The sequence below is a fragment of the Mytilus californianus genome, unplaced genomic scaffold (genome assembly GCF_021869535.1).
Source record: "Mytilus californianus isolate M0D057914Y unplaced genomic scaffold, xbMytCali1.0.p SCAF_1, whole genome shotgun sequence".
Lineage (NCBI taxonomy): Eukaryota > Metazoa > Mollusca > Bivalvia > Mytilida > Mytilidae > Mytilus > Mytilus californianus.
The window spans coordinates 133117944-133133081 of NW_026262581.1; the positions used below are offsets into that span (position 1 = coordinate 133117944).

Below are 15138 nucleotides of genomic sequence, written 5' to 3' on the forward strand. Positions count from 1 at the left end.
CAAGAGAAGTTATTTCGGAATAATAAATACGCAATAACTGTCAAAATATCTTTATAAGGCCTCATGACACAAAATCTCTACATGCACTTAATAAAGCCCAACACAATGGAACGTGCTATTATTGCTGTTCTTTATTTCAGTGCCACAGTGAACCTTTCAACACGGTCGAGCATTATTGCAGGATTGAAGATGGTTTGAGACAAAATCTTTGATAGATATCGATAATCTTAAACATGTGAGGACTGTCACATACATTTACGATTGAAACATGGATCACAAGCCATCGCATAAATTTACGATACGATCATGGTTAATAAGACATCGCATAAATTTACGATACGATCATGGTTAATAAGACATCGCATAAATCGACGATTTAAGCATGAATAACAAGTTAACGCATAAATTGACGATCAATTCATAGAATAAATTAACGACTCAAATTATCGGATGAATTAAAAATCCAAACATAGATGAAAGGAAATGGATATATCATATGACGGGTGATGCATATGCTAGCCGGGGAATCTTTCCCAGTCGAGGTACATTTCAATTAACATCGGTAGTACCAACTCATATTTTCCTGGCATTGAAGAATCGTTTTCTGTGTATAATAATTAGTACTCGGCAACACACATATTTGTATCAATCTAAGGTAAATGATAAATAAAACGTTTGGCATACAATGGATTTTCACTGAATCAGAATCGTTGGTAGGTAGGTAGCGCACTTGGCAACCCACGATTATCAAGGTAAATAAACTCCTCAATTAATTTATTTCATTCACACATTCGTCGACAGGTCATTGCATGTATCTTTCGTCGTCAAACATGAACACATACTATATTGAGCTAATAAACATCGAGTAAATGATAGAGATACAGACAAAAGACGGACTAGTCTATACGTATCATTCAGTGCCTAATGGTTGACTTTGTATATGTCTTTAAGTTTCGTTCTTTAAAGAATACATTCACAACTTAACTAGACTCTAGCCGGTTTAGAGACACTTGTCTAGTCTAGCCGGTTTAGAGAGAAATGTCTATGGTTAGAGACTGTATGTTGAACTATATATATGCCTATTTTGTTTTGTTTTGTTGTGTATGCTTTGTTGGGTATGCTTTACATTTCATTGTACCGTACAAACATATAAACTTAAAATCACCATCGCACCGACGACTTTTTTTTGCGTATGTATGTGTAGGAGGGGGAGAGAGTGGTAACCTGGATTTTTTTTTATATCGGACATTTTTTTGTCAACTTAAATAACCTTTTCCCGTAGCATTCAGGAACAAGACATTAGTTTTCAAACTTATCAATGAGAGAAACTTCTGCCCCACTCCCCCCCCCCCCCCCCCCCCCCCCCTCACACACACACACAAGATGAATGGTCAGTGCCTTATACGAACATGATTAAGTATATTCATAGATGAAAAAGAAAACAAAACATCTGGTAATCCCTATAACTAAATATTTAAATAGGGTTCTAATAATGATATTTTCTGATAACTATAAGAGAAAATTTTAAAGTTTCAATCCTTTAATTCTGGTCATTACAGTCATTTGAATTATCTGTTCATTGATAATTTTGTGTAACATATTTAACCTTTGGTCATTTGTGTAACATTTATGACCCATGGCAAATCATTATGTCAAAATAGATTTGAAATTTTGCCATATGATAGATGTATACAGCTAATATTCTCACTTCTACAACGTGTAAACCGATGTTATAATAATTACTTCATGTCTTACAAATCTCAGAATCATTATTGTGCATATTACAAACACCTGTTGTCAAGGAGACAAAAATTAGCAAAATACTAACTAACATCTGAAAGTGATGAGTCCATCAATACAAACGTCAAAATGATTAAAACATCTATGTCTGAATACGACTTCAACGCATTTTCTTTTCACAGAATAGTTTCTGTGATGCACGCGAATCCGTCATCATCACTGAATAAGTCACATTAAGATGACATGGGAGATAACTGTAATAGAATAGCGGGCGACGTTTACCTTGATAAATGCGATATCTGAAAAATAATTTAAATATTATTATCGCCAGGTAAAAACAAAAAAAATGGCGGATCATAATGAAAGGACTATTAACAGGACAGTTTTTACGCTGAAGGATTTCACGGAATGTTACACACCTCCAAAGACGTTCAAAGTTTTAGGGGGACGTGGATTATACAGTAACGCCCATACCACCGCTCTCCGTGTAGGTGACTCGTTATATCTACATACTTTAGCGGTTGAGTGGATTTGTTTGTCATTTTTTGACACAGACACAGGTATACGACGTGAGGTAAAGGTCCCTCCAGACAGTCAGATCAAGTTTAATATCGTACATAGATCACAAGAAGCTTTTCAAAGGATTTACACTACAGTAAGTGAACTATTAGAGGCCTGGCCGACAAGATTTCAAGCTAACTATGGACGTGAGGATCCATATCTTCCTCAAATATTCAGGAAAGGTGAACGGTTTAGATTCATCAGGAGAGCTCAGAATCCAAACGATAGGAAACTGTGTCTAGAATGTGAGGATGAATCTGGCCATATTTTGACGTTACCCAGTAATTGTAGAGGAGATTTCACTGTACTGGATGATCCAAAGTCTTATAATCTGCAGGAAATTGTAGCATTTGGGGATACGGAAAGGACATTAAAATTTTCAGAGGAAAATATTCAGTTAATCGCTGTTGATAACGATGAAAGTTCCTTCTATACAAATGTAGGCAATAATGGAGAAATATTGACCAAGCTAACAGGACTACCTCTTACTTACAAAGGTCTGATTACTATGCGCAAACCTAATTTCTTTGTCATTGTTTCACCACAAGATAATCACGATATAAAGTGGAAAATTTCACTCGAAGAAGAAGTAGAAGTGATGGATCAGCTAGACGATTTTTTACCATCAACCAGAGACATGTCTCTGAATGATTTCATAGACAATTTCGAACTAGACCTTCCTGTTATTGCAAGAATCTCTAATTACGGCAATAAAATATCCCATTTCCAAGATCATCTCTCTCCTGGAACAGAAGTCATTGTCCATCGTATTGATAAAGATGTTGATAGAGTTCTTGCAAGTACCAAATGTGATATATTTAGTTTAGGAAGTGACGTTAAAGGTAAATTTGACAAATGTAGCAGACGTTTTAAATCAGTTCAAACAGTTTTAGATACACGGGAAAAGATCAAACTTAAAGTTACCGAAGCAATAGCATGTGATGTTCCAGAACCTTTCTGTTTAAAATGTGGCGACATTCTAAAATGTACAAATTTTAACATACAAAACGTGAAAATAAGATATGGTAAAAAAGTATATGGTGAATGTCAAGTTGTTCAGTGGGACATTTTAGATGACACTGGTGCACGTGCAATAATTAAACTACCTGCAGATCTTGAAGTGACGTTGCAAGAAATTGCAGAAGATGATGGTTTTGAGGTGTCAAACATTTTACAGTATCGCGTTGAAGTGCCTATGGACGCCTTTTCATTAGAAAGTGATAGCTTTTTACCATATAATCAAAGTATCCGTTTCGAGCATTACGTTTCTGATCCTCTTGTACTTATTTCACCTATACCTCGCAACTCTGATACAAAACACTCATGTCTCGATGCCAAAATTGACCTTTGTTTAATGGTGCCTTTACGTCATGACTTGACATTACATCTCAGAGAACGGTTACATTTCCCTCCTAGTTACTTCATCTTACCGAGACGGGCGAAATGGCTATCAACGGGACCAGAGAAAATATCACTCGAAACATACAACAATTTAATGAAATTTAATGATCAAGCTTACGAAGATTATGAATGCAAAGATGAAAATGTTGATACTGCCTCGGGAAATACAAATTTTGTGAACAGGTAAATTCTTTTGTTATGTGTAACAATATATCATGTTAGTGTATATACTATATATATTATTACTATGTACATACAAAGGTATAGTGTTTTGTCAACACTAAAAATCGACATCAAAAGAAAAGTTATCTGTCAAGATTGGTGACCATATAGACTGAAGAGTTATGGAAAACAATTATAATTAAGCAAAATAAATAGTTTTCCAACATCAAAAAGGAATAAACGAAAAAGAAATATATGGTCTTCGCTTCATTGATTAAAAGCAACTGGATAAATGATGTACCGGGTTCAAATTTTCTTTCATATTTGCACATTATTTCATAATGCACATCATTAATAGTAAACCACTGATAACCCCATTAATACATGAAAAATTAGGAATGAAAAAAAAGACCCATTGCCATTTTTATTTCACACTACTGTCATACATATTTGTATTGTCAAAGATGCATATTTTTATCGTATATATATATTCGACCTTTTTATGGTAGGGGTAAGCAGCTGAGACATCCAATACCCCACCCTTTTCATATATTTTGAATAACAAAAGAACATACCCAGGTATCATATATTTTTTTTACAATAAGCATGCCTACATATAGCTATCATGGTTACGCTATTTCATGGGGAGGTAAATAGTTTTGAAATATATCTGAAGCATTTATGACAGTGATTTTAATTGCATCTTTTAAAAAAAATATCGACATCTGATTCGTTTCAGATTCAATCATCGACCTTTCTTATATTTCACCTCAATTTCCCGACCTCAGCTAATATCACGAAGCTTAACATAGTTATCTATTCCAGCGGCTTATCCCTACCACTCATTACATGATAAGTGCCCCTTCCCCCACACCCCAAAATCTTAAGGGGAGGGTTTGGGCTGGTTTGGACGTTGTCTAGCTTTCCCTAGCTCTCCCTTGTGAAAGCAGACATTGAAGAACAGAAAACCAAAAAACCCAAACCGGGATATAAGAAGAATAAAAAACTACTCTCAGACGATAAAAGCAATTATACATGTATGCTAACATATTTCAAGCAATGCTTAATTTTATATGAATAATTTTAAAGGAGATGTAACGTATACATAATTAATTTAGACAGCAGCCCAATTAAACAACTAACAAAACAATCTACTTCTAAAGTTCAACCTACGGTCTTCTACAATGGACATGTCATTACAATATTTTAAGTTTGTAATCCTCCCAAGTCTAGCTATAATATATAGAAAAGTTGTGAATACATGTAAAACATTATCTTATTAGCAAAAAATTAATTCAGATATTACTTAAAACAATGAGCAGGGTCAGGAACAAACTTCTAGTATTTGTTTTGAGGTTTATTGACTAATACTATACATGCTATATGAGAGAATGAGAAATAAAAAAAATTATAATTTGAAAGACGAAAATACTGTTGGCATTTTAAAAGATTATTTTAAATGGTATGTTTTCTACAAGAATTGTAAAACAAGTATAAACATATACATATAGGTCTTATATAACAAATTACCCTTTTGAATATTTTTTCTTAAAAAAGTATTTTCAAGAAGTCCAATAAAACCTTATAATCTCAAAAGAGAAACATTTTAAAAATTGTAAGGATACTCAGTATTCAAATATAGAAAAAGAGGCGTTGGGCATTCAACATTGCTGTCCAACTACAATGAATATAGACAAGATCTTCAACGACAACAAAAAATGATCATACATATGTAAAGCTTTACATTTTAAGGATAATTTTGAAAAGATGCGGGAAACCGTTGGAAATATATCATTTGTGTTCTTATATGTTTAAATTTTACTACGTTTCACTCTCTACACTTTCCGATGCCTACTATAATTGAAAAACATTCAGGTGGAAGCCGTTAGCGGCCATACTTTTCTGTCACAAAGAAATAAACAAACCACCAAAGAATAAGTAAACGAACAACATATCTGTTTGAAAAAGAAATTGGTCAATCTATAAATTTGTATTAGCTTTATAATTTACAATTAAATACAAGCTTATTGTGAATGAATTTAACTACTAACTGAAAACATTTTTTCACTTTCATCAGCTATGAGACGGCTAGTTTTTTAGAAAAGCTATTACTTTTCATTAACATTTATCTTCAAATGAAAATTACGCTTTTTGAATTTCGTGCATCCGAACAACACTCTAAACGAATAACTGATGTTACATTTTTCTACTGTTATAGGATGAGGGATGGCGTTCGAAGGTTATCTCGATTATCCTTAAAGATGACGCGGTCAACCAGTCAAATTAATGAACCAGAGGTGGAGAAAACACCTGACCTCAGACGGAACTACTCTTTCCAAAGCGAGACTAATATTCCTGGAGTATCTAACCATTTGTACGATAGTGACCCAAGATACAACGGTTTGTTCAAATCAAGTCATATGCATGTCATAAACTATACAAATCAAGTCATATGCATGTTACAAACTATACAAATCAAGTCATATGCATGTCACAAACTATACAAATCAAGTCATATGCATGTCATAAACTATATTGTTAGTTACAGTCATTTGACTTAATAGGCTGCAATTTTTTAATCCTCGTAATTATTTATCTAATTTCCAGTCTATATTCATCAAAGTACTACCTATGGCATGATTATTTTAGATTAACTATCAATGTACTGTACTGTATAATATTCACATCCGTACACTAAAAAATAAACAACGTATTAAGTGTTAGTATGATTTTTTTCTATTCTGTCCTTATGTTAAGATATTTTTATCTAAATTAGCAGTGTTAAAAGGTATTAACTTGGAATATATTAACAAAGCCTTGCTTGGATAAAGGTCAGAGACTTCATCGCAATGGTTTTAAGTACTATATATAGCATCGTGCTACAAACTATAAGGATTGTTCTAAAAACTATCAGAACCGCCTCGGTTGTCTCATGGTAGCGTGCTCGAGTGCGGAAGTTCAGTGTTTCTATCCCTTGCCTGGTCAAACCAAAGACTTGAAAATTAGTATTTGCTGCTTTTACGCGGAGTGCGCGGCATTTGGGAATAATAGCAAAGACTGTTTTGCTCGAAGTCGGAATAATTTGTACGGGTAGGGTGACATGTCTTCCTGTAGACTGCTAGCTTGTGAATTAGTACGTTAAAATCGACTCAGCATGTCGGTCTAATACATATAAGGGTTCATATGACCACATGTTAACAAGATTTCATCCTGATATGCATGTACTATTTGCCACTTGACGTTAATCACCTATTCATCATCTAAAACTGTTACAGACTTAAGTAGTGTTAAGACGGTAAAAAAAAACACATCTTACACCACTCACTAACACTAAAAACTTCTAAAACTCACATTTCATACTGAGACACAAAAATGCATTACAAAAAAATGAAAAACAATAATCTCAAAAAGCAGTGCATATAAAATACATACTGTGCTTTATTTTGTAACTCATTTGATTGTATAGCTCAAATTTTGGGCATCATGATTGGTTAATAAAATTATCTTATCTTATCTTACTAGTAATGACGAAAACGCTGTTGACGGAATTCAATAAAAAGTTGTTTTTGGTCAATGCAGTAAATAGATAACTTAATTACAGAGACCATAAACACTTTTGAAGAAGAAAATCACCCGATACAACGGTATATCATACGCCAATAACAAAGTAATTCTCAACAAGCTACTGTCTTTTGTTTTGGTACAGTATAAGAAGATAAGAATTTTATTAATCTAATCAAGAACCCATAAAGGGCATCATTTACAACAATATTAAGCACAATATGATTGGAAAAAAGAAAAACTATATCCTAATATAATACTATCATATATTGGACAGGATCAGAGCCTAACACATCATGTGTCTTACATAACATTAACAATAATTGCATAATAATTTTATATATTTTGTATCCACCTGGATCTTATTTCTAAACACTTAATTATATAATTGCCTAGGCACATAAGAGTTGGTAAATGCTCATTTGTGAACAGCCAGAAATATTTTTTATCCTTGGGTAATTCTTTAAAATTATTACAAAAACTGTTTACTTTATCCCATAATAATTTTCTCTGTTCGTTATATAAAGGACAACTTACTGTGAAATGGGTCTCATCTTCAATAGAATTTGATCCATGTGATAGGCAGTGATGACATAGACGCTGACTTCTCTCTATGTATTTTTTACTATACCTATCTTTCTCAATTTTAAGATCATGTGCACTTATTCTCAATTTACATATAGCTCTTCTTATATTAAAATCTTTAATTGATAAATAAGCCTCCTTTACGAAGTCAGTCTTGAGGTTGAAATAATTTTCTAATTTACTATTACCTTGTGATAAGGTATCAGATCTTTTGACCCCCCAAAATGTTTTAAAACTGTTACAAAGTTTACATTTTACAAATTTAATTAATCTATTGAGCTTTGTATTCAAATTTTGTATATCAAGTGATTGAAGGACATATCTCATAGATGAATACCAACAATTAATGTTTCCTGCATCTAAAATTTTATTACAAACATAAGCATCATAAAGTAACCCATCGTCCAATTTGTTAAGCCTGTGTACATATTTTACCATAGATATAATGACAGAAAAATAAAGAGGAAATCTTGCAACCTCTGATAACACTGCCAAATTTGAGGCAGTATAAATATCACACTGTTTGAATATGTCATATAGTAATTAAGGATAACTTCAATTCTGTTTCTTTTTCTTCCCTCAAATTTGTTACGCACAATAGTTCTCGATTATCAAATTATATCATTTTCTATTTTTTTTTTAGATGACAATATCTATGAAGATTACACAGGTGCTATTCGACGTACAGAGAAAAACAGTAAGTACTATACAAACAGTAAATATCAAGGGGACAATAAAATACCAGTTAGTCAAAAAAATCAAAGACAAATAAAACAATAGTCCACACAATGTTTCATAGAAAATGACAAGTAAAACAATAGTCCACACAATGTTACATAGAAAGCTTAAAATTGAACAACACGAACCCAACCAAAACCGAAAATGAACTCAAGTACTCCGCTCCTGAAAGGTGAGTAACTAATGTTCAACCAGCATTACCTGTCGTGTTGCTAAGGACAACCAGCATTACCTGTCGTGTTGCTAAGGACAACCAGCATTACCTGTCGTGTTGCTAAGGACAAGCAACAATCCAAACTAAGTCCAAAAACAGTGCTCAGTAATAAACGGAGACAAGAAGAGTAAAAGTAAAGAAAATGTTTACAGTTAGTTTACATAAAGACCATTTCCGTCATTTACAAACATTTTATACCAGAGACAAATTATACAAAATATCTAAAAAGCTACAAAACCATCATCTTTTAATGACCACTAATATCACTGGGGTTCTTTGTTTGATGGCACTATCAACACTATGTATTTGTTAGAACACTAACAGTGTACAGAAGCAATATACTGTTGGTATTCCTGGAGGGTGGCTAGTGTCATTCAATAGCTTTTTATACTGACGTTGCATTATTTTACAAAACGGACTGCTGTTTCAAAAAATGTTTGTAAATGGAATGTATTATTTACGTGTATGTCTCTTTTGTTAGATTTTGGGTACTCTGTCAGAGTTATTTGTAAGATGGTTTCTATAAATAGCATCCCTGGTGGTTTGCACCCTCTACACAATTGTGCTGGAAATCAGTTGTTACACCACAAAATAAATAAACAGAAAAAAACATTATAATCCAGCAGTGGTATCAACCCAGTACTAGTAAAAATGAGAGAAATAAAAAAAAAAAACACAAAAAATCCAAGGATGTATGAAATCTTGAATATGTGAGATGCTATACTAAAGTAAGCAAATCAAACAACCATTACTTAAATAAACAAGATAAAAGAGAACCTGCTACATGTTTGTCTCCAGAACGTATACTATTACATGAATATGAAGATGGCAGGCGGTGGAATATTTTAATTCTATGGGCTGGTTATTTTCATTTTATCGTTTTTGGGGAGGGGTAATGCTAGATACTAGTAGGTCATGCAGTTATGAAAATTTTAAAATAAGATACAAATTTAGAACTGCATTTTAACGGTTTTGACTTCAAACGGAAAAGAGGATATACTTATGCAGTGTTAAATAAGACAAGTATACAAATTTTGTCCACCTTTTTTGCTAAAAAAAATGTACCTTTTAGTGCAACATCAATAACAGAATTAAAAAAAACAAAGAAGTTGCACGCGTTGTCGATGTATAAAGCTGGTATACCAGAGTCGCAATTCGACGTATCGGAAAACAGGAAATACGTGTCTGACGGATCCGAAAAGTTACACATTACAAGTCATCACTGTCAAACTGTAGACCAGATATATTTTGGATAGATAGATATATTCTATCTATTCTGTTCAGAAATACTGGAGAAATGTGTGACGAAAATATTCAGGTCATTCAACAAAAATTTCAAGTTATCGGCCAACATGAAATACCAAGAAGTTGTGTCTGACATCGGAAAAGTGCCAACATGTTACAACTCATCACTGTGATGCCGCTGAACAAATATGACAAAAAAGAAAAGTGTGACGAAGATGTGTGTTAGACGGACGGACGGACATGGTGATTACACTATAGACAACATTTATAGTCGGGGTATAGTAGATACGCATTCCTCTAGTGTACCGAAACAATTGAAATGTATGTTCTATGTAACATGAATAAAAAGATTTATAATACTAGTAACTGACAAAAAGTATTTTATGATGCGTTCAATTTGTATGCTTTTCAAAAATCAACTGATGAAATAATTTACTTAAAACTGTTTTACAGAACAATCTGTTGGTAGAAAACTTCTACGGAGACTGTCCAAAAGAGGGAAGAGGTGACAATACTACGAAGATAACTGACCATTCATATAGATACCAGCTCGACATAATATACTTGAAACATATATCTTTTCGTCAAATATATACTTGAGGACCAAGACAAGCCACTGAGACTGTATTGTATTGGAGATACTTGAATATGTTATATATTAACACTATACAGGAAAACTCAATGTGTTATACCAAAAATAAGAACAGGAGATATTTAGACTAAAACAATAAACTAGGTGTATAAATCGGACATAATATTTAAGTTATATTATAAAACAAGAGTATTTAATATAGTTACATCCAATACACAATATGCAAATCAGACCAAAGATTTCTTTTCTGTAAGCTAAATCTTCTATGCCAAAGCAAAAGTATCTTACATCGATTGATATGTTTCTTGGATATTGTCCTGTTTTTGACGCCAAACCATTTTTTTTTTTGCATTTTTACTTGTTAATTGATGTGTTTATTGAGATGATAAATACTAAGAAAACCTGTTAATACATTTTGTATGTTATAAAATGATTTTTAATTGCTATAACTATTATTACTTTATGATTTTAATGTTGGTCTCTGTAATCACGCCAGTACTAATCTAGTCGAAATTATATCATTAAATAGTATTATAATTCTTTGTCCTCATGTTATGCAAAAGATGATATTATATAACTTAATTTTTTGTTTGCGTTTTTAGTTGCAAATAAACTATTCTCACATTTTATAACGTGTACATTTTACAATGTTTTCTCAGCACCATTTTTCTTTTTTCAGCATCCGATTGATTGGAAAAGGAGTTTAAATCACTGTTTATTTTATCATGTCCAGCCATATGCGGTATGGGTTTTACTCTTTGTTGAAGGCCGTTCGATGACCTATATTTGCTAACATCTATACGTTGTTAGGTCTCTGAAAATCATATCACATCTCCTTATTTCTATTAAGGGTAAATGTAAATGGGAGATTCCTAAGATTTATAAACTGGGAAACTATCTATAAATAGAACAGGGCTTTTACTGATGTTCTTCATCTTGACAGTTACTGGAACATCTTCGATTGATTGATTGTTGTTTGTTTATCGTCCAGTGACAAATATTTCATGTTGTTCAAGACGCTGGAACGTCTTTAATGATTAGTTGGATAACTTACTTTTTACACACAAAAATACAGCTAAATTTTTAAGCGACTCACTTGTTACTGAAAAAATCTTTAAGTCTCATATTCGGAGTAATTTAAACATACATCTGTAACTGGAGACATCAAATGCCGTGACATAAGTACTGCCACTTGCCCGACAACACAATCACGTATAGTAAAACAAACCATCAGACAATCACGCAGCATCATCGACATTATGAAGTAAGTCTTCACAATGAAAATTATGATTGAAATTTGCACTGTAAATGGATGAACTGACCTGATTGAAATCTTTTGTTCATTTGTGTCGTTTGGTTGCTCTCTGACGTTGACGTTTACACAACATTACCCTTTTATTTATGTGTAACTAAAATATCATGTGAATGATGTTATAATTCCCAAAGCCGGCGCGGGTCTGTTTTGAAATCTATTCAAAACGTACGCGTTATAACGGTGAAAATCGACGTTACTCTAAAAAACGAGTTGATCATGGTCTGATTTTTTCTCGAGCCTGCGACATTTATGTCGCGAAGGCGAGACATAGCAATCCTAGATTCCGTCGTCGTCGGCGGCGGCGCCGTCAACATTTAGGTCAGTCTGTGGTTAAAGTTTTTTAGACATCAACAACATTGTCAAACCTTCATGGAAATTTATGAAGCTTTTTTTATGATCAAAATACAGTATCCAGAGCAAAATTTTACTGATAAATGGACTCTTTCAGATTCAGTCTGAGGTTAAAGTTTTTCAGTCATCAATTACTTTGTCAAACCTTCATGGAATTATGTGAAATTTGGACAGAAGCTTGTTAATGACCAAAATACAGTATCCCCAGCTAAATTTTTAAAATAATATTTATTTTCATTTTCCCGTATTTTATTGATAAATGGACTTATTCTTTACAGTTATCAAGTAGATACAGTCTGGGGTTAAAGTTTGTCAACATCAATTACTTTGTCAAACCTTCATAGAATTTTATGAAACTTTGGCAGAAGCTTTTTTATGATGAAGAAATAATGTCTGAAGAAAATATATTTTCATTTTCAGTATTTTTCTGATAGATGGACATTTTTATACAGTTAACACTTACAGAAAGTCTGGGATTATTTTTTTTAGACATGATAAATTTGTAATCCTTCATGGATTGTTATGAAACTTAGACAGAAGCTAACCTTCAAGACCAAGAAATTGCATCTACCCGGTAAAGCTTTTTTTCTCTGTATTTTACTGATAAATGGACTCACTTTTTAAGTCAACATTACATTTTATCTTTATCACTGACAGCAGCAGTCGCAGGCGAGACACAAGGTTCCAGAACGCCTACAAATTTTATTATTATTGGTAAATTTAAAATGTCGAGTCATTAAAAAGTAAGAAAAGTTAGATATCTGAATCCAGAGTTCAATACCAATATATACGACTAAAAGGAAAACAATTCCTAATATATGCAAAGACAAGTGAGTTTCAAAAATTGTAGACTGGTACCCGGCCGTTATTTGACAAGTTCATACTGAATGATATTTTACGGAGGGACCAACCTAAAGAGATTGATGCTTGAAAGATAAACTCAAACATTTCGATGAAAAGTATTTCTTTATAAAGCTTAAGATTGAGTAATATTTCAACAAGAGTGCACTCGATGAAATGTCTCGCCTGCTTTACTTATCAAGATTGAACTTATGTTGAAAGTCTGTAATATGAAGGTTTTACTACAAGTATCACAAAAACTTAACATTACCAATGATCCTTTTAAATGAGGTCAAGGTCAGATGAACTCTGTCAGACAGACATGTACACCTTACAATCATTCCATACATAACATATAGTTGCGTATGGTATCTTAGAAACAGAACTGATTACGCAAACTGAACATTGACCAATAAACCATAAAAATGAGGTCAAAGTCTCATGAATCCTGCCAGACAACATGTAAACCATGCAATCATTCCATATACAAAATACCTATATTGTTGAATTACTACTTATAGCATTTGAAAACAGCCATGAAAAATTAACATTGAGCAATGAACCACGAAAATGAGGCCAAAGTAAGGTGAAACCTGCCAGATAGACATGTGACAGTTTGTGGCTAAACTCAGTAAAGATCCGCCGTCTAAGTTCTATTTAAGGTTCATGTGGACCCATTGGCTAAAATGGCTGCATTTTCACCTCAAAATTTACTCTGAGTACAGACAAACCTCTGTATCTGGAAAAGTTTTAAGGCATAGCATGCCCTGGAAAAATAAAATTCAAATATATTCTATGTTTTAGAAAATTAAAAAATGGCACTAGCTACGGTTACACTGTAATGTAACAATAATAAAAAGTTATTGTTATATTGGAGACTAATTGCCGGAATGCAGGGTTGTGTAAGGAACCGATTAATTACGAATGTAACAATAATATTTGCGTCTACGGTTACATTGTGTTATTGTTACGTTAATGCACTTCAATGTATGCTGGGACTAGTAATATGTATTAAAATAAAACTTGAAAACTTTTATTTGAATTTTACAATATTGCACACAATTTTCAATTTTTTTATTTACAATGGCAGTTTCTACACATCCAGTATGTTGTTGGGTCCGTGTTTTAGTTCGACGCATTTTTGGTGAAACCACTCTAGGCAGCCATCACAAACGAGTGATGCAGCAATGTGCACGTCAGTTTTGCAGACTTTACAATTCCACTCTGCAATATCCCTTTTTGAAGTTATAGAAACTTTCAATGTCTGCCATGCATCAGGTGAAAAATATTTTTCTTAACATCGAACCATTAAACTATATGTTTCGCCTTTGGCACTACTATACTGTAGTAGTATCTTGAAGAACATTAAAACAATTTAAAATACTTAAAACTATTTAAACACTATTTGTTGAATAATAATAATAATAATAATAATAATAATAATATCATTATTACTATTATTATTATTATTATTATTATTATTATTACTATTATTATTAAGTACATATCGCAGAATTAAGCAACAAAACTAAAGAAGGTTAAAGTTTAATAAATCTAACGTAGCAATAACACAACGTAACCGTAGACACGAATATTATTGTTACATTCGTAATTAATCGGTTCCTTACCCAACCCTGCATTCCGGCAATTAGTCTCTAATGTAACAATAACTTTTTTATTATTGTTACATTTCAATGTAACCGTAGCCAGTGCCTTAAAAAATTAACAGGTTTTTGCAGTGCACTTTTTTCAGTCAAGGATTTCGTTACCAAAAATTATTAAAACCTTTACTAAATTCTTCCATAGGTACAAAGATTTGGTTTGGAAGTTTAG

At 32.7% G+C, this 15138-nt stretch overlaps 1 protein-coding gene across 1 annotated transcript; it reads left to right on the forward strand.

Moving 5' to 3' along the window:
* Positions 1-1777: 1777 nt before the first annotated feature.
* On the forward strand, positions 1778-11431 carry LOC127735047 (uncharacterized). The gene is made up of 4 exons (XM_052245145.1): positions 1778-3885; positions 6083-6264; positions 8654-8707; positions 10661-11431. Exons 1-4 carry the CDS (start codon positions 2087-2089, stop codon positions 10714-10716), a joined length of 2091 nt encoding a protein of 696 aa, XP_052101105.1. The 5' UTR covers positions 1778-2086; the 3' UTR covers positions 10717-11431.
* Positions 11432-15138: the final 3707 nt, after the last annotated feature.